This window comes from Schistocerca piceifrons, chromosome 3, assembly GCF_021461385.2.
Source record: "Schistocerca piceifrons isolate TAMUIC-IGC-003096 chromosome 3, iqSchPice1.1, whole genome shotgun sequence".
Lineage (NCBI taxonomy): Eukaryota > Metazoa > Arthropoda > Insecta > Orthoptera > Acrididae > Schistocerca > Schistocerca piceifrons.
In genome coordinates, this window is record NC_060140.1 from 187,993,632 (window position 1) to 188,021,517 (window position 27,886).

The 27,886-nt window shown below is 39.5% G+C and overlaps 1 protein-coding gene across 3 annotated transcripts in view; it reads right to left on the reverse strand.

The window, feature by feature from the left end:
* LOC124788186 (transcriptional regulator ATRX homolog) overlaps nt 1-27,886 on the reverse strand; it is a 495,869-nt gene that overhangs the window by 292,999 nt on the left and 174,984 nt on the right. For all 3 annotated transcript variants that reach the window (XM_047255347.1, XM_047255346.1, XM_047255348.1), the window contains 3 exons: nt 24,280-24,441; nt 23,558-23,862; nt 14,339-14,472 (listed from right to left, as the gene is read on the reverse strand). In XM_047255347.1, coding sequence (XP_047111303.1) covers nt 14,339-14,472; nt 23,558-23,862; nt 24,280-24,441 — 601 coding nt within the window. The remainder of the gene's footprint in view (nt 1-14,338; nt 14,473-23,557; nt 23,863-24,279; nt 24,442-27,886) is intronic.

Below are 27,886 nucleotides of genomic sequence, written 5' to 3' on the forward strand. Positions count from 1 at the left end.
ATAATGAGGAAAATGAGAAAGCCGACAAACAGAGTGCTGACGAACGAACCGCTTCTTTTTATATACTGTACCGACACTGCGTGTAACTTATTCATTGTTGCACAGAGCAGCTCTGTTTTAGGTCTACACCAGCAACGCCGCACTGCACTGGACCTCTTCTTGGTTTTGCGCTGCTTAACAGAGGAGTTAAGTAATGTCCTTGTAGAGTTGTGAAAAACTAATGAACTGTAATACAGTAGTACTTTATAGGCTCTTTTCCACCTTATACAATGAATTATTAAGTATGTTCTATGATTTTCTTTCTGTTTCCGTGTTAGGCACGTTCCCCTTTATACAAAAAATCAGCATATAAAAGAGCACTGAATGTGTTGGGACTGAAATACTTGTAAGGTTTGGGCAGATTTCTGAATTATACAAGTGCTGATCTGAGCAAGTTTTACTATAATACATGCAGATGTTATAGTCTCACCGGTAGGTATTTTATTTTGACTTTAATTCTACATACTGGCAAAGCAATATATTGAAAGGATCTGCAAGCAACCTCTTAGGACTGTCTGTTACAGATTAAGTACAAGATTGTGATGAGTGTGATAGTTACTTACACGTGGTGTGGCAAGATACAATGAACGCAAAATTAAGGTGTCACTTTTTTGAAGCCCTGCCATTTACCCCCACTGTGACACTGCAGTTCAAAATTTGGCTTGAACCTTTCTCTGTAATCGTGCAAAAAGTGTGGCACCCTGTGACATCACCCTCGGATGCGGTGATGCTTCAAACAGCAAGCTGTTGACATATGGAGGAGGGGGGAGGGATGGGAGGGGGGAGGGGTAGTGGGGATGGAAGATAGATAAAAATAAAAATGCTAGAGGTCATATGTTTATGTCAGGTGTAAGGTGGGTTAATGTTTTCATGTGCACCAAACTACACAACATTTCTGCACAATGCCACCACAGACATATCTCACCACGGGAAGGTCGCCAGACCCCATCTCACTCCTTTTCTTGAAACCTCAGTGACTGAGGCCAGAACCGTAATACTCAACATCGATAGCAAGTGGTTTTCTTGTGAATGGATGAAGAAAACATTTCAGACAAACCATTACTCCGAACTGACATAAAATGACCTTGGCAGGTGTCATAAAGGGTGTGAAAGGAACCACCTTTTACCTTGGGGTGTTCAGTTTTACACATTTTGCAGTCGAAAATGACAGTTTTCAGTGCAGAATGCAGCAGGACGATGTTCTAGGCAACTCTGAACATTGCTGACACCCTCCCAGATGATTCAACCTTTCTGTAAGGACATCACATGGCTGCAACCCCATTGAATTGCCCAAGAAGGGGGGAGGGGGGGTGTTGGTTGGAGGTTGTCCTGTTGCACATCATCACTGCCAACTGTCATTTCTGACCATAAAATGTGTGAAACCAAGGTAGGGATGATTTTATTCATGCCCTTTATGACACCTCCTTCATGTAGATTCTGAGCAGTAGTGTGTCCAAAATGTTTTCCTCAGCCACCCTTAAGAAAACCAAATGATATCAATGCCTCATGTCACAATCCTGACCTACAACACATAGAAGTGAAAAGAAGGGAGAGATGTGGGTGAGGGGAGGCGTAACAACCTTCCCATGGTCTGACACATTAATAGTCTCATTAGGCAGGACTGTGGTAAAATTGGTGCCAATGTGACTTCATTGACCCACCTTACATCTCACAGGAGTTTCTGAGCTCTGACATGTTATTTGTACATGTTGATAATCTGCTGTTTGAAGCATTGCCAAGCTCAAGGGTGACATCGCAGGGTACCATTCTTCTGCACAATTACAGAAGAAAGTTTTAGGCACTGTCGGTTCAAATTTTGAAGTTCTGTATTGCAATGACAAAAAAATTGATGGGGTTTAAAAAAATGACCCTTAATTTTGTTGCACTGGGTACTTCCTCTTCTTATTTTTTAATTAACAGTTGTTTATTTTCAGTTATATCTACAGTTTGGTCACAGATTATATAAACTGAAGTGACACGAGAGGAAACAGAGCACACTTAAGGAACTAGAAATGCCGTCTTTCAATTTAAACCTGAAAGAGTATTGAAAAATACAGCTGCTTGTAAATAAATGTACTGTATTATGAACTGAAAGAATGTAGCTTGAGGAGACATACTGTAAGTCCGAATTCTTGACTCACCCACAACATGCACTGTGCCCCCACAGGTGATGACTCATGGCGTAAGTACCAATCAGGAAAGGAATATGCTCATAAAAACAGTTTGCCAAATGCTATAACTGATGTAATTAAGCCCATATTCAGAGATTTATAACAGCCAAGTTTATTGGAAAAGTGTTTACATGGGAAAACACAAAATACAAATAAAAGTGTAAATAATTTAATTTGGATTAGGATTCCCAAAAGAGTGTTTGTACAGATAAAAACATTGCATTTTGGAGTGTATGATGCAGGGCAACATACAATGAGGGAAACATTATCAAATGTTATGTGCTGAAACGTTTAGGTTTCCAACCAGGACACAATACCATTTCCACAATGCACCTCATTGACGAAAAAAGACTAAGAGGTACAGGAAGAAGAGACAAAAGCCTACAACATGTAGCAAAAGGGAAGAAAAGACCAGTGAAAAGGACACTAACACTGGAAAAAGAAGAGGATGCTGATAATCCATCATATGGGGCAGGAATGTATTAAAAAACTTTGGAAGCCATTTCCTGTAACTTTAAAATTTTCATCTTTGAGAAACATTTTCGCAAAAACTGCTAACATTATATCAATGAAATTTATACATAATATTGGTTACTTCTTTTCCTTCATTTTTATAACAAACTGTAAAAAAAATATTGTATAATTCAAGAGTTATAGAAGAAAAAGTGAAAAATTTTAGAGATTAAAATAAGCATCTATTTAAATAAATTGTAAAACAAAAACCAATAAGTATTTCTTAACATGGCATTATAACTTTGTAGAGAGATATTCACTGATCATGTAGTCCAAATTTCACAGCAATATGTTTAATGGTTTTAGAAAAAATGTTCCTTCTATTTGCTAAAATTAAGATGGAGGAGAGGGATCGTTCCGGCTCCCCTTAAGGCACAGGCAGCTAGCAAAAGAATGTTTAAAATATGACAGTTCGCAAACAGCAAAATGTGTTTACATACAGAAGCCACTTCCTATGCCAGTTCTTTCTTGCAGCAGAGCATATTTTGCAAGACAACTATGGGCCTCCAATTTTTGTACACACAATTTAGCCACCAGAGTTGCAACAATGCATATGTGGTATGAGAGTCAAGCCAGTTGTGGAAACCAAGAAATTGCTTCCTGTCTTTTACACTACGTAAGTAGATTGCCCCCATGTCCTGGCATTACATTACCCAAAATACACAGATGTGGCCAAAATTTTGGAATTATTGAGAAGGTTGCCAGGAAAAATCCTTGGGTTTTTGTATCTGATGAGTGGGCATTACTCATTTCCAAGGCCTGCTGTAAATGTAAGCCAGTCGATATGACAGACAATAATTTCATCACACTAACAAGGGAACCTCTCCATCGCACCCCCCTCAGATTTAGTTATAAGTTGGCACAGTGGATAGTACTTCAAAAACTGAACACAGATCAATCGAGAAAACAGGAAGAAGTTGTGTGGAACTATGAAAAAATAAGAAAAATATACAAACTGAGTAGTCCATGCAAAGATAGGCAACATCAAGGATTATGTAAGCTTAGGAGCACAGTGGTCCCGTGGTTAGCGTGAGCGGCTGCGGAACGAGAGGTCCTTGGTTAAAGTCTTCCCTCGAGCGAAAAGTTTAATTTTTTATTTTCAGACAATTATCAAAGTTCAGGCACTCACACATAATCGACTTCGCTCTCCAAAATTCCAGGACCTGTTCAGATTTGCTTGGACATATGCAGGATTTGACGGTGTACACATGGAAAAATTTGAAAGCGTTAAAAATACATGTTTTGACAGAGCACAGGGAAAACTGTGCGACTGTGAAACTGTTGGTTTCATTTGTTGCAGTTTATGTGACAAACTCTTATGTTTTCATCACTTTTTTGGGAGTGATTATCACATCCACATGAAAACCTAAATCCGGCAAGGTAGAAGAATCTTTTTACCCATTTGCCAAGTGTACAAGTTAGGTGGGTTGACAACATATTCCTGTCATGTGACACACATGGCGTCACCAGTGTCATATAGAATCTATAAGACGTGTTTTCTTGTGGAGGAATCGGTTGACCTATGACCTTGCGATCAAATGTTTTTTGTTCCCATTGGAGAGGCACGTCCTTTCGTCTACTAATCGCACCGTTTTGCGGTGCGTTCACAAAACACGGACACTAAACTTATTACAGTGAACACAGACGTCAATGAACGAACAGACATATCATTAACTTTGGGAAAATTAAGAAAAACTTTTCACTCGAGGGAAGACTTGAACCAAGGACCTCTCGTTCCACAGCTGCTCACACTAACCACGGGACCACGGCGCTCCTGAGCTCACGCTATCCTTGATGTTGCCTATCTTCACATGGACTACTCAGTTTATATATTTTTCTTATTTTTTCGTAGTTCCACAGAACTTCTTCCTGTTTTCTCGATTGATCTGTGTTCAGTTTTTCAAGGCCTATCCACTGTGCCAACTTATAACTAAATCTGAGGGGGGTGCGATTGGGAGGTTCCCTTGTAAGTGGACTCGATGATTATCTCGAAGACTCAGTCAGTGAAAGGTTTGAGAAAAATGCAATAGTTGCATAATAAAAAGAAGTCACCCTTCATATTGTTTTACAAAGAATTAGTCGATGAATGACTGGAAGATTTTCAAAATATTAACAACAAAGAAGCACACTGTTGTGGCGAAAGTATCAGTGTCTTCCCTGCTCTACAAACAAATAATGAAAATCCTAAGCTAAAACATCTGAAGTACAGAGACCTAAAGACTCTACTTTCCTCTGTGTCACCAGTGTATCATAAATTTTATCAGATACTTCCACATCATGCAGCTCATAGAACATGGAATTTTCTGGACTGTCTCAACTTTGAACACCATTTCCTTAAAACTAACATTTTGTTATTTATACCCCTGGCTTCTAAGGGTCTCATGTATGCTAGATAGCTGGTGATTATTATTGTTCATGTAATGCTGAGTGAAACTTAGTGACACTGGACAATATTTTAGCTTTAATGGACCAACTTGAGCTCTAGCTTGGAGCTGTATAATAATCATGCTAAATTTACCATAAGAACAATGGGTTTCATCGTGGGAACATTTAGTCGGTGCTAAGAGTTAAGAGAAGTTCAACAAACTCAAATGGCAGATGCTACAAGAGGGGCACTCTGCATCACAAAGAAGTTTATTATGGAAATTTCGAGAGAGTATTTTCTGGGAACAGTTGGACAACATATTTCTTCTTCCCACATACACCTCGTGAAATGACCACAATAAGAAAATTTGAGAATTTACAACTATTACAGAGGTTTACCAACAATCAATCTTCCCTTGCGCCATTCGCAAGGGATCAGGGAAGGAGGGATCAGTTTCTGGTAACAGAAGTACTCTCTGCCACACACCACCAGGTGGCTTGTGGTGTATTGATATAGATTCCATAAAAGCAAGGAGGAAAGTTGACAGGCGGGTATTCTGAGGACTTAGATATGAAAAGAAATTTAATTTTTTACATCGGTATATATCCCACATTCATTTCAGTTAGTGTCAACTTCAACTACTGACTTAGTTTGTTCATATGACCTTTTAAAGCAGTAGTGTTATGTGTGGTCATTTACATCAATAATTTGTAATCTTGTGCCATTATAAAATTCTTTGTTTGTGAAGATTTAATGTCAGTGGCATTTAATAAAAGGTGGAAATTTAGAGCGAGAGGGAGATGGAGAGGTAGACGGAGACGAAGAGGTAGACTGAGAGGGATTTACATATGTCTGCTTGTGTCAGTATTCCTGATGTCCAGGCAGAGCGTCAAGGAATCCTCAGAACCTTAGGCCCCCTACAAAACCTTTCACCTGACTCCATCAACCTCCTGACCCCACCGACACCCCGCACCCCTACCTTCTACCTACTTCCTAAAATTCACAAACCCAATCATCCCGGCCACCCCATTGTAGCTGGTTACCAAGCCCCCACAGAACGTATCTCTGCCTACATAGATCAACACCTTCAACCCATTACATGCAGTCTCCCATCCTTCATCAAAGACACCAACCACTTTCTTGAACGCCTGGAATCCTTACCCAATCTGTTACCCCCGGAAACCATCCTTGTAACCATTGATGCCACTTCCTTATACACAAATACTCCGCACATCCTGGGCCTCGCTACGATGGAGCACTTCCTTTCACGCCGATCACCTGACACCCTACCCAAAACCTCTTTCCTCATTACCTTAGCCAGCTTCATCCTGACTCACAACTTCTTCACTTTCGAAGGCCAGACATACCAACAATTAAAGGGAACAGCCATGGGTACCAGGATGGCCCCCTCGTACGCCAACCTATTCATGGGTCGCTTAGAGGAAGCCTTCTTGGTTCCCCAGGCCTGCCAACCCAAAGTTTGGTACAGATTTATTGATGACATCTTCATGATCTGGGCTCACAGTGAAGAAGAACTCCAGAATTTCCTCTGCAACCTCAACTCCTTTGGTTCCATCAGATTCACCTGGTCCTACTCCAAATCCCATGCCACTTTCCTTGACGTTGACCTCCATCTGTCCAATGGCCAGCTTCACACATCCGTCCACGTCAAACCCACCAATAAGCAACAGTACCTCCATTATGACAGCTGCCACCCATTCCATATCAAACGGTCCCTGCCCTACAGCCTAGGTCTTCGTGGCAAACGAATCTGCTCCAGTCCTGAATCCCTGAACCATTACACCAACAACCTGAAAACAGCTTTCGCATCCCGCAACTACCCTCCAGACCTGGTACAGAATCAAATAACCAGAGCCACTTCCTCATCCCCTCAAACCCAGAACCTCCCACAGAAGAACCCTAAAGTGCCCCACTTGTGACAGGATACTTCCCGGGACTGGATCAGACTCTGAATGTGGCTCTCCAACAGGGATATGACTTCTTCAAATCCTGCCCTGAAATGAGATCCATCCTTCATGAAATCCTCCCCACTCCACCAAGAGTGTCTTTCCGCCGTCCACCTAACCCTCGTAACCTCTTGGTTCATCCCTATGAAATCCCCAAACCACCTTCCCTGCCTCTGACTCCTACCCTTGTAACTGCCCCCGATGTAAAACCTGTCCCATGCACTGTCCTACCTCCACCTACTCCAGTCCTGTAACCCGGAAGGTGTACACGATCAAAGGCAGAGCCACGTGTGATAGCACCCACGTGATTTACCAACTGACCTGCCTACACTGTGAAGCTTTCTATGTGGGAATGACCAGCAACAAACTGTCCATTCACATGAATGGACACAGGCAGACAGTGTTTGTTGGTAATGAGGATCACCCTGTGGCTAAACATGCCTTGGTGCATGGCCAGCACATCTTGGCACAGTGTTACACCGTCCAGGTTATCTGGATACTTCCCACTAACACCAACCTATCAGAACTCCGGAGATGGGAACTTGCCCTTCAATATATCCTCTCTTCCCGTTACCCACCAGGCCTCAACCTCTGCTAATTTCAAGTTGCCGCCGCTCGTACCTCATCTGTCATTCAACAACATCTTTGCCTCTGTTCTTCCGCCTCGACTGACATTTATGCCCAAACTCTTTGCCTTTACATATGTCTGCTTGTGTTTGTATATGTGCGGATGGATGTGTGTGTGTGTGTGTGTGCGCGCGCGCGAGAGTGTATATCTGTCCCTTTTCCCCCCTAAGGTAAGTCTTTCCACTCCCGGGATTGGAATGACTCCTTACCCTCTCCCTTAAAACCCACATCCTTTCATCTTTCCCTCTCCATCCGTTTTTCCTGATGGACCAACCGTGGGTAGCGAAAGCTTGAATTTTGTGTGTTTGTTAGTGTCTCTATCAACATACCAACCTTTTCGTTTGGTAAGTTACAGAATCTTTGTTTTTAGATATATTTTTCCCACAAAGATGATGCTTGTGTCTGTATATATGTGTGTGTGTGTGTGTGTGTGTGTGTGTGTGTGTGTGTGTGTGTGTGTGTGTGTGCGCGCGCGCGAGTGTATACCTGTCCCTTTATCCCCCTAAGGCAAGTCTTTCTGCTCCCGGGATTGGAATGACTCCTTACCTCTCCCTTAAAACGCACATCCTTTCGTCTTTCCCTCTCCTTCCCTCTTTCCTGATGAAGCAACCGTGGGTTGCAAAAGCTTGAATTTTGTATGTGTGTATGTGTTTGTTAGTGTCTCTATCAACATACCAACGCTTTCATTTAGTAAGTTACATCATCTTTTGTTTTTATATATGAAAAAAATACACAATTTTTGGAACACTGACTCCCATTTGCTTTTCAATTTCTACCTACTCCACAATAAAAGAAATGTTCAAAAACCAGTTTTTAGGGTTTAATATTTTGCCAAAAATGTGTTGTTTAGATATGTCCTTGGATACAACAATAACTGAGAAGGAAATAATGGAATACCCTAATGAGGATAACTAAATGGAGATCAGACTCCACCCAAATACAAGATTAATGCCATTATCCACAGTGCCCATGCAAGGCAATAATCTGAGGCTAAAAATGTATAGAATTCAATGAAGCGACTAGTGCAGGCACTGCTAAGTGTTTTGCACTCTTTCCAGAATCTCAGTGCATGGAGGGAAATCACTTACAAGACAATCATTGGTCAAAATTCACCAACCAAAAATTGGCGGTAGACAAGTTAACTCCCCCACACACCCTGAAAGGCTCAGGACTTTTAAACCTTGTTCACATGGCTGAAGCTCTCTAAAGTCTGGTGCAGACTGCTGGAAGTTGATCTTGACACTACACTGACAAGAGAAGGCCATGATGGGACCACAGATTTGCTTCAAACTTTGCACACCTTTAGTAGGCCATTGAAACTACACAATGTGCAAGTAGTAAGGTGCACTACTCTGGCAATTCCAAAAAAGTCACAAGAGAAGTTTTACGCATTTATTATGTGGCTTATGTATCTGGAGCTTCATTAGACAGATGTGTATCAGGCAACGATTCAACTCCCACTCAAACTTACAAACTTAATTATTAATCTATTTTTTCATCACTGGTCTTATAATTTAACTTAAATGACACTTGTGAAGTAATACAATACAAAAAACTGTATTTGCATGAAGTTTTAGTGAACTTCAGGTTATCTGAGAGCCACTATTTTTAATTAAATTTAATTATTACAACAAAACTATTTATAACTATCGACAAGTGAACAAAATGCAAAGATTTTTCATGAAAATATTTGCCTGTCATGATGTGCAAGTCACTTATGTACGCAATCTGGTAAGATACCCTAAACTACTTTGCACATCGATGCTTCCAGCTGCAGACATGGAGGCAGGTCCCATTTGGCAGTTAACCTACGTAACGGTGAGACATTGCTAATGTAGCAAGTGTGAGTAGTGTAGGTGCAAATTTTTTGAATATCACAGAATTTACACTTGTACTACAAAAACGAAGGTGATTCCTTGTTCTTCAACTACTTCAGATAATGAATGTAATGTCGAGTCAGTGCATAACACAGTTACAAAACTGTCTATTAAAAGATGCATTCGTGTACCGTGAAAATCTTCTTCAAGAATTGGATCTTATTGATACAGAGCAATCATCAATGATTTCTGTAGATGCAATGGCAATTGAAAAAGTACTTTACCATTCTATTGTCAAAATGTTAGGAGAAAAGAGACTTACTACTGACGAAGAACTCATTCAGTCTGACATTTCCAACAATGAGGATTTTGAACTAGCCAAAAAGGAGGCCAAAGCCGAATACACTCCTTTGGAGATAAAAATAAAAGTAGTAACGCTGGCAAAAGAACAGTCCACATGGAATCTACAAACCTCCCCCAAAAAAGGGCCTCAAAGTTTAAAAGGAAAGGACCATTTCAGGGGACTGGAAGAAAACATAAAAAGTGGAGGACCAGCACTCAATAAATATGCACTAATTGATTCGTGGACCAATGACCAATTTGTGGAGTCTCTCAAAAATCATTAGCAAGTAAGTTACATTTCTGTCAACTTTTCGTCTATATTTTTTTTTTTTTAATCTTCAACTGTATTTTAACAACAGGTTATGACAATGATATGCAAATTTGATTTTGTGTTTCAGCTAACAACAAGGATTTTGCAGCAGTGTGCTTTGGCTGCTGCAGGCCGATTTCAATCCGAGGACTTCATCTTCAAAGCATCCCTTTGATGGACTAAAAAATTGAAACGAGCCCAGAATTCAGCACAACAAGATGACGAAAGGTAACAGGGAATCCGTTACTTTGAAAGAAACAATGGAAGCCTCAAGAAACTTTCAACTGGAGAGGAAGGTACTTATCCCCAATTTCAACAAAAAATTTGTGATCAATACAGACTAGACAGGTTGCCAGTACCAGTCAACATACAACAGAACTCTCACTGAAAGAAATTCTAAAATTGTGTTTGTTAAAAGGCACAATATGAAGAAGGTAACACACTCATACACAGCACAATATGATGATGCTGATGTCTGGTGAATTATTACCACGAGTGCTTTCATGTTTGCAAGAGGCCACAGGAAAGTTTCGACCAAAAGTTGAACAAACTGTTGAGAAATTAATGACAGGCTTTCCAAATATTGTTGTAACTCATTTGAAGTCTAGGAAACTTATCACACAGATCTACAGTTTGTTTTTAACCAGAGTCGTGGTTCCTTAGTTTTCCAACTTGCACAGTTAAAGTCATACTCCGATTTGCCAATCATTCAACATTTATATCTATTGGCAAGTAAAAGACGTTATCAAGCACCTTTTGAACTTTTCATTTCTGACAAGGGAACTTCCTCATCGCACCCCCCTCAGATTTAGTTATAAGTTGGCACAGTGGATAGGCCTTGGAACACTGAACACAGATCAGTCGAGAAAACAGGAAGAAGTTGTATGGAACTATGAAAAAAATAAGTAAAATATACAAACTGACTAGTCCATCCGCAAGATATGCAACATCAAGGATACTATGAGCACAGGATCGCCGTGGTCCCGTGGTTAGCGTGCGCAGCTGCGGAACTAAAGGTTCTTGGTTCAAGTCTTCCCTCGAGTGAAAATTTTACTTTCTTTATTTTTGCAAAGTTATGATCTGTCCGTTCGTTCATTGACGTCTCTGTTCACTATAATAAGTTTAGTGTGTGTGTTTTGCAACAGCACCGCAAAACCGTGCGATTAGTAGACGAAAGGATGTGCCTCTCCAATGGGAACCGAAAACATTTGTTTGCAAGGTCATAGGTCAACCGATTCCTCCACAGGAAAACATGTCTGATATATTCTATATGACACTGGTGACGGCATGTGCATCACATGACAGGAATATGTTGTCGACCCACCTAACTTGTACACTTGGCGAATGGGTACAAAGATTCTTCTACCTTGCCCTATTTAGGTTTTCTTGTGGATGTGATAATCACTCCCAAAAAAGTGATGAAAACTTAAGAGTTTGTCACATAAACTACAACAAATGAATGCAACAGTTTCACAGTCGCTCAGTTGTCCCTGTGCTCTGTCAAAACATATGTTTTTAATGTTTTCAAATTTTTCCGTGTGTAGACCGTCAAATCCTGCATATGTCCAAGCAAATCTGAACATGTCCTGGAATTTTGGAGAGCGAAGTTGATTTCATGTGAGTGCCTGAACTTTGATAATTGTCTGAAAATAAAAAGTTAAAATTTTCACTATGGGGGGAACTTGAACCAAGGACCTCTCGTTCCACAGCTGCTCACGCTAACCACGGGCCCACGGCGCTCCTGAGTTCACACTATCCTTGATGCTGCCTATCTTGCAAATGGACTACTCAGTTTGTATATTATGCTTATTTTTTTCTTAGTTCCACACAACTTCTTCCTGTTTTCTCGAGTGATCTGTGTTCAGTTTTTCAAGGCCTATCCACTGTGCCAACTTATAACTAAATCTGAGGGGGGTGCGATGGGGAGGTTCCCTTGTGAGTGACCGTGGTGTCACCGCCAGACACCACACTTGCTAGGTGGTAGCCTTTAAATCAGCCGCGGTCTGGTAGTATACGTCGGACCCGCATGTCGCCACTCTCAGTGATTGCAGACCGAGCGCCGCCACACGGCAGGTCTAGAGAGACGTCCTAGCACTCGCCCCAGTTGTACAGCCAACTTTGCTAGCGATGGTTCACTGACAAATTATGCTCTCATTTGCCGAGACGATAGTTAGCATAGCCTTCAGCTACATCATTTGCTACGACCTAGCAAGGCGCCATTATCAATTGCTATTAATCTTGTGATGCATGTACCGTCAGACCGATGTTCACCAATTATGGATTAAAGTTAAGTATTCCAACAGCTACGTACTTTATTTGCTAGACTCAAATCCTTTAACTGTTCCAGACCTCACGCCAGCCTGCGTGAGCTTAAACGCGTGCCTTTCGGCTTCACCTCCTAGTGGCTTGGCTGTCTTATCAAGTCACAACAGTGACAACGAACGAGAAATTGCTTTGGGTGAAGATGCTACACAAATCCATCCATGGTACATCACTAATTGTCAGCACCTATATTTGCCAAAATATTGCGTTACTCATGGTTTGCATCCAAACTATCATAAGAAATAGATATTTTTCAAAATTTGATTGAGGAGTACTTTCCCTTAGAAACTCTGAACATTCCATGTAAATGCGGGAAAGCTGTAGTAGATGCCGTTTCGATCTATGTTTTCCGCATCTGTATGACAAATACCATCTTGCAATGTGTGATACTGAGAGCACACCTGATGAGTAACTGCACATTACACTTCTGGTCTAGCATATTGTTACTCACTATACTACTGATTGTGAGTAACGTCATTCACATAATTATTTATCGAAGTCTGACTCGGTCTTTCCAAGCCTGTCACTCATCCTTGAAAGTTTAATTAAAAATATCAAACAACATCTGGAATTCACTACAACTTCAAGAAAATCTATGAGGCTTTTTTTTTCATTATGTTACCTGTCAAATGTCATCTAATTTAAATAATGTGACCAGCGATGAAAAAAATATAGATTAAAAAATAAGTGTTAGTGGGACACGAACAGATGTCTCGTCCACAAGCATATACCCGAATCATTTGAGCACAGTGACTTCTTATGGCCAGCACATTTGCACAAATACATCAATTACATAATATAACAATGAAAATAATCAATTTTTGACAATATAATGTAACTGGAAAGATAAAAAAATCTACTCACAAAGTGGCAGCATGAGAACACATTACATAACAGATGCTTAAAACTTCTCTTGCAATTTTCTCAGAATTTCCTGAGTAGTACACCTTGCTACTAACACATTATGTTGTTTTAATGGCCTAGGTGTAAAAAGTTTGAAGTAAATACGTAATCCCGATGACATGGCCTCCACTTGTGAGTTATCTTTCAAAAGGATGTTTTGTGAAATAAACATTAAACAGCTGAAAATTTATTTACTGGGAGAATTTGACTTTATTTTGGCATAGAAAATTCTAGAGATAAAGAAACTGGAGTATTCATTGTATATAGATTCCCTAGAAGGAAAGAGAGAGGATCTAACACTCTGATGATCTATTGTTTATGACACAAAGAAAAAGTTGAATCTTACAGTATTTGTATAACTGCCGCTCATAAGGTGAAAAGGTGCATAAAACCTACACTAACATTAGATGTTGTGCTTACATAAAAGGAATCAATCAACATTCAATTAATTTTAATCACTTACTACACATTACAAACGTTGTAAACTGCTTTGAAATTTTGTTCTGAACCCGTTTAGGAAACTGCTACTTAGTAACAGCAATTTCTACATTGAACCCAAAACCATAAGGTTCTCACTTTTCTTAATTAAGTGTAGACATTAACATACTTCTTCATTTATTACTACTTCATGACACTTTGATCATTAACAAAAATTTGTTCAATGTGTGCTTGAAATTTGAAATATATGTAGTTCATTGAATATGATTTTTTCCTATGTATCATTCATAACAAATACATATTGCAGCTGCCTTAGATTCTTCTAATGCAGTAAAAATTACAGATATATTAATGCTGCTTCGCTAATGTATAACAGTCATAAAGTAGTGAAGCTAGTAGACAAAAAGTATCATAGATAGGTAACAGTAAGACAAAAATATACAATAAGAATTATTTTTCATAAAAAATGATTCATGCTGTCTAAGACTGAAGCTGAGCAACTTCCATGGTTTCAGCATAGCTACCTGTCAGATGAGTCATCTGCCTCTTTCTTCTTTTTTCTTGCATTCCACTTCCTTTCTTCATCACTGGTATCAGTTTCTGAAAGTTTTGCTCTCAACAATTTGTCATTTCGCCACGTGCTCTTTGATTTATTTTCCTAGAACATCCAGGATTTGATACTATAACCGTATATTCAGTTTCTAATTGCACTACAGTATTTTTCTGACATAAAGACATCACAATAATCTATAATTTACATATTACAGCTGCCTTAGACTCTTCTAATGCAGTAGAAATTACAGATATATTAATGCTGCTTCGCTAATGTCCCAAATTGGACATTAATAGCTCACAGTGTTATAAATACCTCCATCTACTAATCACTGCTTCTCATTATATTGCATGTTTAAGTAAACACAAGCTGCTAACAGCAGCAAACCACAGATTATTACACGCTGCAACACTGCACAACAAATAATATCCAACAGTCTACTTATAAATGTGCCTATCTGGCGCTTGATGCCTCTTCTATGTGACGAGAAGCAATCTATCCCAATTGATACTGTTGTTGTTCCATCTTTTATGATATACCAAAACAATACAAATCACGACAATGCAGTATCATTGAGGTTGCTACAGTACAGCTATACAGCTTAATCTTTTAGCATAATGGTACTCAATCCAGACTTTAACAGTCTGCACTCCTCGAGGTAAGGTGGAACGAAAATGGGTGGCAAGGGCAACTGTAGCCAAAAGAAACTTGGAGGTGAGGGGAGCAGGGCATTATGTGTGAGAACTGTGGATTCTGCTTTCAGTAATAAAATAGACGAAGATGTATGTGAATTTAATTTTCTAAATATAGATACGATAATACATAATAGCCAAATCCAAACCCATTGATTAAAGTGATACTTCGATTACCAAAACGTTTAAAGATGACATCAAAACAACTATAAAGACACATAAAAAGAAAAATTCTTTTAAACACTTTATGAAGCAACAAATACGTTAACTTCCAAATGTGCACACAAAATGAGGGAGCTCATATTCAGGTAAAGCTGTGACAAATGAGCTCCTCAAACTGACCCGAAGTGGACCACCCATTTGGTTTCATCAAAGTGGCATCATGGACAAGGGGACTTCATGGAGTGGTCCTCTTTGATTTTTTTCATGATTTTGGTCAGTTCCCGAATTTCAATTTCCGAAAGCAGTATGATGCAACAGATACAAAAACTCAAAAAAATCACCTTTGAAGATTGGTAGGTTTCAGAAAAGTGTTATGTCTAACATACAGTAAATAAATAAACAAATATATAAAATAAAGAAAACATCAGTACATTATTAATTAATTTGTCAGTACATTACCATGTAGCACAAACAGGGTACAGTCAAAACGTTGCCTGTTCATATCTCGCTAGCAGTATACTTTTTAAGAAATTCCATATCTATTAAAAAATGGTGATGATAATTAACAAATATGGAATCATACTTTCTTAAATAAAAGTAAAGAAGACACGTCAAGTTGCAGACAGGCACAATTAAAAGACACTCACATATAGCTTTCGGCCATAGCCTTCGTCAGTAAAAACGAACACACACACACACACACACACACACACACACACTAGCACACCTCATGCACGTATGACTATTAACTCCAGCATTTCAGGCCCCTGATACTGTATTTGGAGGGCATTTGTGCAAGAGGTGTGCTTTCTTTTGTGTGTGTGTGTGTGTGTGTGTGTGTGTGTGTGTGTGTGTGTGTGTGTGACTGATAAAGGCTATGGCCGAAAGCTATATGTGACTGTCTTTAAACCGTGCCTGTCTGCAACTTCATGTGTCTTCTTTATGGTAACTAGCAATCTGTTTTTTCCTACATTGCTGGTATTCCTACCTAGGCATAGAACTGTGTTATTTTCAAATGAGCAGTACTCAAAAACTAAAATATTTAAAAAATATGATTACTGTATTTGTTAATTCACATTTCCATTGGTTAATAAATATGAAATTTAAAAAACAAAGATAGGTATGGAACTAGTGAGATTTGAACAAGTGGCTTTATAATTATAATCTGATTACACTATGCGCTGAGCTACAACCAAATCCATTAATAATGCACTAAAGCTTTATACTTAACACTTTTATTTACATATTCATTTTATATTATCTTTCGAGAAATGTATCGTATTGTTATACGAAACTTATGTCCGGGCACTGACCCTCAAATGCTGTAAAGTATGAGGAAAATCAGAGGGGCCCACTCTGTAGGGTACTGTGAGACTGTTCTAGCTGTAATTATGTTGTGGTATGGTATGTCCATATTAGTTTCAGCAGCAACATAATCAGTGCATCTTGGAAGCATTGCCACAAATATCAGAATCAATATGTGAAATACTGATACATTGCAAGTTTTGTTGGAACGACCACTGTCTGAAGCAAGTATATAAAGATTTATTACATAAACTGAAACAACTTTTTCTTGCTGAAAACTAAATTTATTTATGTTCCAGACATATTTCAGCTGTTACATACAGCGATCTTCAGTGAATTTAACAGGCTGGAAAAATGAGTAGCTATTAAATCAACTGAAGATGCCTTAATGTAAAAGGTAAAATGCATTTGAAAATTAAATATAAGCTCAGCAAGAAAAAGGTATTTCAATTTATAAAACAAATAGTGATACATTATCTCACCAACAAATAGACAGCTATTATTGAGCGTTATTTGAGAAAAGACGCTTTCTTATGAAACTATAAGCCTTCCAGATTTCGCCTTGGAAAAACCGCTTTTCGAGAGACTGGGGAAGACAATGCCACTACACAAATTCTAAAATCTAAGGTTGAGGAACACAACAATGTAGGCAACTTATTCTAAGAACCTACTCTAAGCACAGACAATGCCTTATTGCTTCCAATAACATCTCATTAATAATAGGAGGAACATTTGTACAATCTGCACTTAAAAAGGTGTCAATATAATGCTGGAGCCTGACACATGTGTTAGGATGAAGTCAATCCTTTGAGCAGTGACGCACTTTCCAGAATAACACACAACACAGCTTTCGATACTGAAGAAGGATTTTTCCATGGCTTGGAGAAAACAGGATTTATAGAGTAAACCGATGAATCAACAGCTACTCATGGCCGCTACCATCTGTTTGGTTCATTAATGTTGATAGAGTCTCAAGGTACCCCCGCCACACACCGTCAGGTGGCTTGCAGAGTATGGATGTACATGTAGTTGTAGACGTAATGGAGAAAATTTTTCCTTCATCAACATGAAAGGTTCTTATAAAAACAGGGAAGTAGAATGTTTTTAAAAGTGCGAAAAAAATCAACAACACAGGCTTAGTAAACTGAGGGAGCTGCACTTGTAGTTGGTCAATATGGTGAATTCATTGTTTAGATAAAATCCTGACATTGTGGTAATCCATTAACTAATCTATATATGCACCTCATTGTTGTTAATTTTTATTAAAGATTTCTTAACCGCCTAAACCATGACAAACCCCCTAAACTATGAAATTAATACTGTTAACGAAACAGAAGTACACTGTTGGAATGATTGTCTTTTTGGGAGATGCAGTCAAGAAAAAGATAATGAATTCAAGTGCCTTCTCCTACATATATCATGATGCAATTGAACTACGAAGTTCCCACACTGATTATCTTGCTGATTTATTTCAGAAATTCAATGAGCTCAAGACAAAGCTCCATGGAGACAAAATGAGTACCAATGAATCTCAAAGCATAAGACAAACATTTACAATGAAGCTGCACCTACACAATAAGGACTTCAATCAATGATGTATGCACCATTGAAATTACAATGTCAGCACTCAATCCATTTTTAGTAGACCCAGGAGAATTTCATCACAGGTCAAAAGAGCATTCAGCTGTCATCTACCAACTTACAGGATAGGAGCTTTGATGTGGTGGTGTGACTGTCACAATATTTGGTATGAAAGATAACCTTTGACTGCAGTAAACATAGGAGAATTTCATCAAAGGCTAGAGTAGCAGTTAGCTGCCATCCATGTGTTTAGTGGAAAGGAGCTTCAGTGTGATAGTGGCAATAACTGGTTTGTGTACAAGATAAACTTTGACTGAATTTAAACTAGGCAGACTTGACATGGTAATGGTGTGTGTGTGTGTGTGTGTGTGTGTGTGTGTGTGTGTGTGTGTGTGAGAGAGAGAGAGAGAGAGAGAGAGAGAGAGAGAGAGTTAGTTCTGCTGTAGCAGATGGCCAATGACAATGAGGAGATAGCCACTGCTTTATCAAGATATCCATGGCAATACTAATTTGTAAACCAACTTTGTAATGCGCTGCAAAGAAAATTAACGTACAGTGATTCTGCAATTTCTCCCAGTGTATTTGTTGACTGAGAAGTCCACGAGTCTACTGCCCAGTTCATAGTGTCAAATGGGAGCATTATATCTTCCCCCACCTCCCCAGCGAATCGTTCCCTTTGCAGTCATGGGGGCGATTGCATCAGTATCTGTGGTAGCACTGTCATAGTCAGTCTGCCTGCCCTGGTTGCCAGATACTTGTGTTTGCTGAGTGTCTTCTTAATTATACCCAGTACTGGTTCCCTGGCCTTGCTGAGATACAGCCACAGTCCCAGTTGATAAGACTGTCAAAACTCAAAGGAATTAAAGACATTTTTGCCCGCCAAATAGTGGGATTTCAGCACAGACTTTGAAATACTGGGATAGGGCCACTAGAGGATCCTCCGAAATTCAATTTATACTATCAATGGGACAGTGGCTATAATCTCAGCAAGGTTGGGGAACCAGCACTGGATCTAATTAAGGAGACACTCAGCAAACACAATGATTTGGCAGCCAGGGTGGATAGAGCAACTACGAAAATCCTACAAAAGACACCAATGTGGTTGCATCCTGGGCCGCTGACACCCACCCTCGGCCCGGCACAGAGGGAACAGCCCATGGGGAAAGGGAATGTGAATCAGCCCCGCGAACCACCCCCCCCCTCCCCCCCACTCACCCTCCTCCAAGGAGCTGAGTTCGTCAGCAAACCCGCACACCTAATGATGGCGACATGTCTGACTGCTAAAACATTGTGCTCTTTGGACATCATGAACTGGCAGTATCCCCTTAGATCAAATTTGTGGTACAGATCTGGCAGCCAAAAGACAGAACAATCACTGCTTTAAAGATGATGGCAGAAACTGTTTGTAATGGGAATTAATAAACTGTGATACAAGTAACTCAAATATTAAGATTTTTATGAAAACAGAAATCTTATTTTACAAAACTGAAAAGGATCTCAGGAAATTCAAAATTATGGTAAATGAAATATGCATGAAAATGACCATGGTCCTAAGAACATAGTGTATATAAATTATCTCAGAATAAAATCTTTTTTCTGTATCAAATAACACGACCAGACCTACAAGTAAAGAAAGAAAACAAAGGAATCTAAAAGGACTCAAGACAATTTACTTCAGAGAAAAATTATCCAACTTCTATGATTTCCTGCAGCTCATAACAATGCTGTCCATTACATATTTCGTCACTGAAACTATGGAAAACACTATTCATTTATAAAACAAACTTTTTTTCCTCAGTTACATTTGTATGAGCCATGCATTACTCATCGAGGAGGGGTGAATGGTTCCTTTTTCTCATTTTTGCCTGTTAATTAATTTCTTTATACATGCACTTTGACAGCTGTCATCCATTCCACAACAAAAAATCCCTTCCATAAAGCCTTGTCTACTGTGGACAGCGTATATGAAGTAATGAGAAGTCCTTTGCCTTGTACACTCAAGAGAGCCATCACAGATAGGTATTGCCCCTCAAACGTAGTCTGCAAGACTGATTTCTGATTTCAATTGCCATATGTTCACACAACCCTAACCCTCCAATCACCCCCAAGAAACAGCTACAATGGAGTGACTTCCTGTCAACGAATATCACACTGGACTAGAACAACTGAACCACACGCTTTGCCAGAACTTTGATTATCGATTGTCATGTCCTGAAATGAAGCATATCCTACCAAAGATCCTACCCACCACTCCTAAAGTGGTACTCCATCGCACACCCAAGCTACATGATTTAGTTCATCCCCATACCACTCCCACTACAAAACTCTTGCCAGGAGATCATGCCCCGGTGGAAGCTCCAGGCAAAAGACCAGCTCAATGCAACCACCAAGCACTTCCTAACCAATCAGGTCACAGCATCATCCTATCCCATCAGAGGTAGGGCCATCTAAAGAAGCTGCCACATCATTACTAACTTTACTGCAATCATTGCATACCTTTGGAATGACAACCAAGCAGCTGTCCACCAGATTTAATGACCAACATCAAAATGTGGCCAAAAACAATCCTGACCATCCAGTGGCATAACACGCAGCTGAGCACAGCATGCCCGATTTCAATGGCTGCTTCATAACCTGGGCCATCTGGATTCTTCCCTCCACCATCACTTTTTCTGAACTATGCAAACAGCAATTATCCTTGCAAAACCTTCACTCCCATAACCCTCCTGACATCAGTCTCCATCAACCCACTATCCCCACATCCTCCATCCAACAGTTTCCCCTCCCTCTGCCCTATCACCTCCTCCCAATTCACATATTGGCTCCATCTACCATATATCACATGCCTAGTCCGTACACCTGTCACCCTCCCTCCTGCATTCCTAGTAAGCAAACCAGTTGCCTCCTTCCAAGCCGCTAGCTACCTATCCCCCCACTCCTGTGTGCCATCTCCCTCTCCCTCTACCCACACTATCTGACACAACTCCCACCCCAGTCCACTTGCTAAATTGCAATCATGGCATTTTGTGCGCAGCCAACAATATGTGTGTGTGTGTGTGTGTGTGTGTGTGTGTGTGTGGTGGTGGGGGGGGGGGGGGGGGGGGGCGTTCATGTGCGTGAAAAAGTCATGAAAAAAAAGTCATGGAGGAGGAATATCTAACTTGTTGGTGGTACCATCAGCCAACATTAAGCATTGTTTTTGTTGTTATGCTCCTGTTCTACTGCTAGTAGTCCACTACCAAATTCCCTGCAGTATGTGGATGTTAATGGCCTTGGTCTTGAGGAGCCTACACAACATCACAAATTTTAGGAATGGAAATTATATGAGTGTTATGAAGGGTGTTCATAGACTGATGCAGCCAATTCTTATACTGTTACAGTTTTTTTTTTTTTTAAGTATTTTGGCTTATTTGTGGAGATAGACTAGAAAGTAGTCAGTGTAGTGAAACACCTGTCATTTTTCACAGACTAGTCTTTATATGGCATGATGTACACGAGAAAAAGTTGATGACAGAGGATAGCTACAAAGAAGTGTTGATATGCATGCTTTGGCCTAACAGATAATGATTTCTGGGATTTTCTAAGACTTATGACTGATGTGGTATGTCTATGTCAGACATCTGCTTCCAAGGCTAGAAGACGTGATTAACATTACGCATCTCTTTGGCCTGGGACTACATGGGGCACTCACCCCACCACAATGTCCACCCTGCATCCATCACTGGAGTGACCTCAATTGGATTAAAACACAAACTTCTACCACAGGAGAATCAATTTAGCACTATAAAATTACACAAAATACAATACCACTCTGTCAGGACCTTTATCACAGTGATGCGTTCAACACTGACTGTGTTTCTGCTCTAGGATCAAAGTTGGCTCTGCATAAGCTGAATAAATTTATGTTGGAGATAATCTAATCCCTGGAGCAACCTGTTGTTCAGAAATTTAACTAAGCTACATCTTCCAACTAACTATGAATTTTTCTGAATTTATTCTGAATAGTAACTGCTACATAACAAGAACACTTTCTTACTGCCCACATCAAAGGCTACTCAACACTTCAAAATTCACATTTTGTGATACATATATCTGCTTCTCATAAATGAAAAATGAATTATTAGCAAAATAGAAAGTTAACTATGCAAATACAGTTGATAGATGTGATTACAATTTTTGCAGATGGTTTAAAAGTAACAGATCAACTATTCTAGGGTAGCACCTCCCTTTGTCCTAATCTCCTAGCAGAGTGGTCATGCTCCCTCCCTCTCTCAGAAGATGTCAGTGTTCAATGCAGAGGCAGTGGTCATCTTGCAAGCTCTCCAGCTGTCAAGCTACTTGGACAAAACAATACCTTTATCACAACTAGCTCAGTTAGTGTAGTTTCAGCTGTCAACGCCCGAACAATGTGGAAGCACAACATCATTTATCTTGTGAGGATAATCTAGAAGGTGGTTGAGCTGCTGTGGTACTGAGCTTTAGTAAACTTTCTCTGGATTCCACTACAGCAATACTTCCAACAAAATAAGTATGTAGACTTCCTTGCAATAGGTGCAGTGCACAATAAGCACTTATTTATCCCTGATTTCATTGCATCTGACCACACTCCTGAATTTAAAAATGCTGCATAAAATGTAAGGGATAAAGAGAGGAGAGAAACACAATGGCTCAGTGGGCACCAGCACTTCAATAAATAGAGAGAGATGGATAGGTTGAAGGACAAGGAGACTGATGAGGAGAAGTTGAGGGAATGAGGAGAAGTTGAGGGAATGTGGAGAAGAAAACTGGAGAGAACAGGAGAAAGTGTTTGAAAAGGGAGGGAGTATGAGAAAGTACACAGGAGGGTAAATATGTTAAAAATAAAGAGCACTGAGGGTGAAGAAATGTGGTGCAGCATGAGAGGAGGGAGACTTCTGAAAGTATATATGCAGCTGTAAAATAAAGGTCTTAAGCTGACAAGTAAAAGAGGAAAATAAATTATTTATACCTTATTAATCCCTTCGTCACTTAGTAAAAGATGTTTTATGCTTGACAAATACTTCTACGTCTTAAATTCCTATCCCATCTGGCATGTATTTAAATTTGTCCCATGATGATAAATGATATTTTGGTCTTTTGTTGGGAATCAACTTATTAAGATAAAGGGGATATGATAAAAGAAAGACCTCCACAAACAAGAAACTGTAGTACATGAACGGAACTGAGAAGTACATCTGTACAGCTACATACACTATTTCTTATTACTGAAGATGCCCTTTTTGACTTTCGAACTTTTAGTATTTTCCTTGTGATTTTATAATTGTTCCCCTATGATTCTGAATCTCTGTAAGTATATACCAACTGGTGATCTCATGTATATTTTACACCAGCAGTAAAATTAAGGTCGTAAAAATGATAAAATTAAAATTTAACATATAACATGCTTCTAAGGACTTTCAAGTAGCTCCCACCTTCGTTTCTTCAGTAGATTTTTTATCTTCTTCTTTGCTCTCTTTACAGTCTGTACTTTTATTAAGCTCCTCCTCTGCTTTGGAGTGCATTTTTGCTTCAACTTCTTCTGCTGTATTATCAGACTCCTCCTCACTTTCAGGCTTGTTTTCTTTGTTCTGGTTTTCACATTTATCTTCATCAATTTTCACTGATAGTTCTCCCCCTTCACAACCTTCCTTTTTATTTTTCCCTCCTCCTCCTCCTCCTCCTCCTTCTGGTATTTCTTTTTCATCATCCTGATGGTCCTTTTTCACTGGTTCTGGGGCTGAATCAACACAAATTCAAGCAATAATATCCTCATATCAAAATAACAAATCACTTTCTAATAACAAAATAAACAAATAAAAATATAAAATGGTGTAGTTTTAAATAAAAACACCTTTTGCATGATGCAAGTTAAGCTTTTTATGTAACTTGTGCACCCAGATGTGTTTTCCCTTATTTAGAAGGCATCTTCAGTGAATGTCAGATCAGTAAATAAATCATTTGTAAGCTAAATAGCTTTCCCTCATGTTGCAAACCCACATGACAGGCATGATACCAAAATCTGACATCCACATTTAGTTGTCAATCTGACACTCACTGAATACTGCAATTCATATGCAGCTGCTACAAAAATGGCCACTACAAGAAACTTGTTAAATACAAAAATCTACAATTTCTTCCTAACAGGACAACTTACAATTTTTTTCCTTTATGTTTTCTTCCATATCTGTTTCTTCTTGTTGTCCATCATTTTCTTCAGTTTTTACACATTCCTTAGGACTGCTCTCTTCCACAACTTCCTTTTTCTTGTCAACAGATTTGGGGCTTTGACACTGTTGGTGTAAAGGAACAGATGAATCTGAAAATGTACATCCAAGGTGCTTTTTAAGTTCAGTGAAACTCAAATTATTGGTATGTTATCTTCAAAGCCAGTGACAAAAAATAAATGAGTGTTTTTGCTGTTGTGCCATTCAGATGAAAATGGGGAGGGTTCTCATACCATGTCAAATTAGAATAATATTTTTGATAATGTTTGACATAGTTAAAGATTGGGAACATTATATTTACTAACATACATGTTGCAACTATCATTCAAGTGAGTTCCTTTTACTTTGCATCTGATTATTGATTTCAGTGATCAAAGTGTGAGAGTAGTTTACTTCATGTATTTCAATTCACTCATATTACATAAAAAACATTGGGATAATTTTGCACTTTGACAGAGTATTCACTGCACAAAAAAACGTAATTAGCATTAAATGATATACATTTTGTTGTCAACAGTTAAGTATCTGGACATGTTAACAACATTTCCTTCGTCTAATTTGTCAGTTGAACTATTCATAATTTGAAAATGATAATTCTGTTCATAAATATGACAAGAGGAATAAAACTGAGCACACTATTTACAATGCGGTCTGTCTACTCAACAGAAAGGAATAAACCATGTAGCCACGAAAAAGATCTTAGGGGGCTGTTCGATGGGGTGAGCGGTATCAATGGCATCTTTGTTGACCAGACCCAGTGCACCGCTCGAAGCTACATTGGAGATGGCACTTTTAAACCTCCTGCCAGCATGTCGCCAGGTTATCTCGCTTTTCCATTGCTTGCCTTCACCGATGCAGAAGGCCATGCACAGGCACCACTAGAGGATGCTAAATTCACAGGACCTCACTGCTCTCGACTCCTGACTGGTCAGTACGCCTTTTTACACAGCCGCACTCAGTGCTTCCCCCTCCCCCAGAGACTTCAGTGAACTTACACACTTATCAACATCAGCACAGAAGATTGTACTGAGGACAATACACAGGCGTAGTATGATGTTACTAAACTTTGCTATGTGTCAGAGCCTTATCAGAGTGTATCAGCATTTAAGACAATTCCTTTCTATCAAGAACACTACTCTGATTGCTTGTAACTCCGCACCACCGAAAGGCTCACAATGCTTCAAAGTTATATGTACTTCCATTATTGAGTGTACAAATCGTAAATAAACTTATTAATGTGTTACCTTTTTGTAGATGTCTGATAGTATTTATTGGCCAGCCCATCTAGCGATACATCAGGGTGGAGACTAATTTCCCAGAAGGTAGCTTGTTGAGCTACTAATTCTACACAGTCATGTCATTTGACAGCTATTTCTAGTCTCATATCAAAGACTTCTTCCTATTCATTTTGTGAAGAACGCATACTTAAAAAGAGAGTGATTGTTCAAATGCTTGTTTTGAAAACAGTTTATTGTTTGGCACAACTGCACACAATTTCAATAAAAAAAGTGCTGGGTTTGGCCATCACAGGACATCTAGAGATGATAAGACAATGCAGCAATTCACTCCAACAACTGAGAAAAAATTTTAGACTCCTTCCATCCCTAAAAATTTCATGGTTACAATCATCCATCACCATGTCATGTGACTGTGCAATAGCCTGAAGTTTATGAGAGCACACTCTTTATCACCAGCTGCATTTCTAAAAGACTTCATCGTTTAAGTCTCAATTGGCACGGTTCAATTGAGCATCGTAAAGCTGATCCTTGGTTCTGAGGCTGGTGGTGCCCTCTGTGCTGAAGCTGAGGATGTAGGCAGAGTACAAGGCCAAGTTGTCTTGTGTTGTCATCCGAACAGGAACATTCTTCTTATGAAGAAGGAACACAGTTTGGCAAGTAGCTAGTACATGAAAACACTAAGAGTGTCACTGTACTACAATGGACAATGGGTAGTATATTGAAGTGTCATGCCTAATATGTCAAACTGGTTGTTTCAGTACTTGTACGTGATCTTTATCATCAGGCATCTGGCAACTCGTGTATAGCACAGTGGGCTGTAGATGTATTAGACTGGGCTGTTGTCAACAAAATCTTGGTGCATCTGTTCAATAGAAAATGAATTACTGAGAAGGAACATGTATGTCACTCAACAACTTTCTGGTTGGCAAAGATTGGTTCTATTTAGCATACTACCTATGTACTTGTTAGTTGTAAGACTGTGTATTGGGCTGTTTCCTCATGTCAAGTATCTGAACTTGCGACTGTGGAAAAACTACTATGGAAGATTGCAGTAACTTGGCACTGGAGTCTAGCCACAACGTACAGTGGCATATAATTTGGTATGAGCTTTATGAATTGCTTTTAAGGAACACTCTACCAACACTTTCGGATACTATCATTTGTTCTGACCTGTCAAGTAGGTCCATGGTTTGGTTTACAATGGACTGTATTCACAAACGCGGACTCCATGTTTCCTGAGGAGGTCCAAACCCCCACCCCCCCCCCCTTTTTCTTGGGGAGGGGGGGGGGGGGGGCAGAGTCCCCCAATAATGTAAGAAAATTATTAGTTATACTGTTGCTGTTGTGGTCTTAGTCCAGAGACTGGTTTGATGCAGCTCTCCATGCTACTCTATCCTGTGAAGGTTTCTTCATCTCCCAGTACCTACTGCAACCTACAACCTTGTGGATCTGCTTAGTGCACTCATATTTTGGTCTCGATTTTTACCCTCCTCACTGCCCTCCAACACTAAACTGGTGATTCCTTGATGTCTCAGAACATGTCCTACCAACCGGTCCCTTCTTCTTGTCAAGATGTCCCACAAACTCCTCCTCTCCTCAATTCTATTCAATACCTCCTCATTAGTTATGTGATCTATCCATCAAATCTTCAACATTCTTCTGTAGCACCACATTTCAAAAGCTTCTATTCTCTTCTTGTCCAAACTATTTATTGTCCATGTTTCACTTCCATACATGGCTACACTCCATACAAATACTTTCGGAAACGACTTCCTGACACTTAAATCTATACTCGATATTAACAAATTTCTCTTCTTCAGAAACGCTTTCCTTGCCATTGCCAGTCAACATTTTATATCCTCTCTACTTCGGCCATCATCAGTTATTTTGCTCCCCAAATAGCAAAACTCCTTTACTACTTTAAGTGTCTCATTTCCTAATCTAACTCCCTCAGCATCACCCGACTTAATTCGACTACATTCCATTATCCTCGTTTTGCTTTTGTTGATGTTCATCTTACATCCTCCTTTCAAGACACTGTCCATTTCGTTCAACAGCTCTTCCAGGTCCTTTGCTGTCTCTGACAGAATTACAATGTCACCGGCAAACCTCAAAGTTTTTATTTCTTCTCCAATTACGGCTGTAGTTTCCCAGACTGTTGCCCCTGCAACTACTGAAAAGGCTGCTGCCCCTCTTCAGGAACCACTCACATTTGCTCTTGAGACAATTTTTAATACCGTGCAATTTCTATGCTGACAAGGACTAGCAATTAGAGGGCATGAAGATGTAAACTCAATTT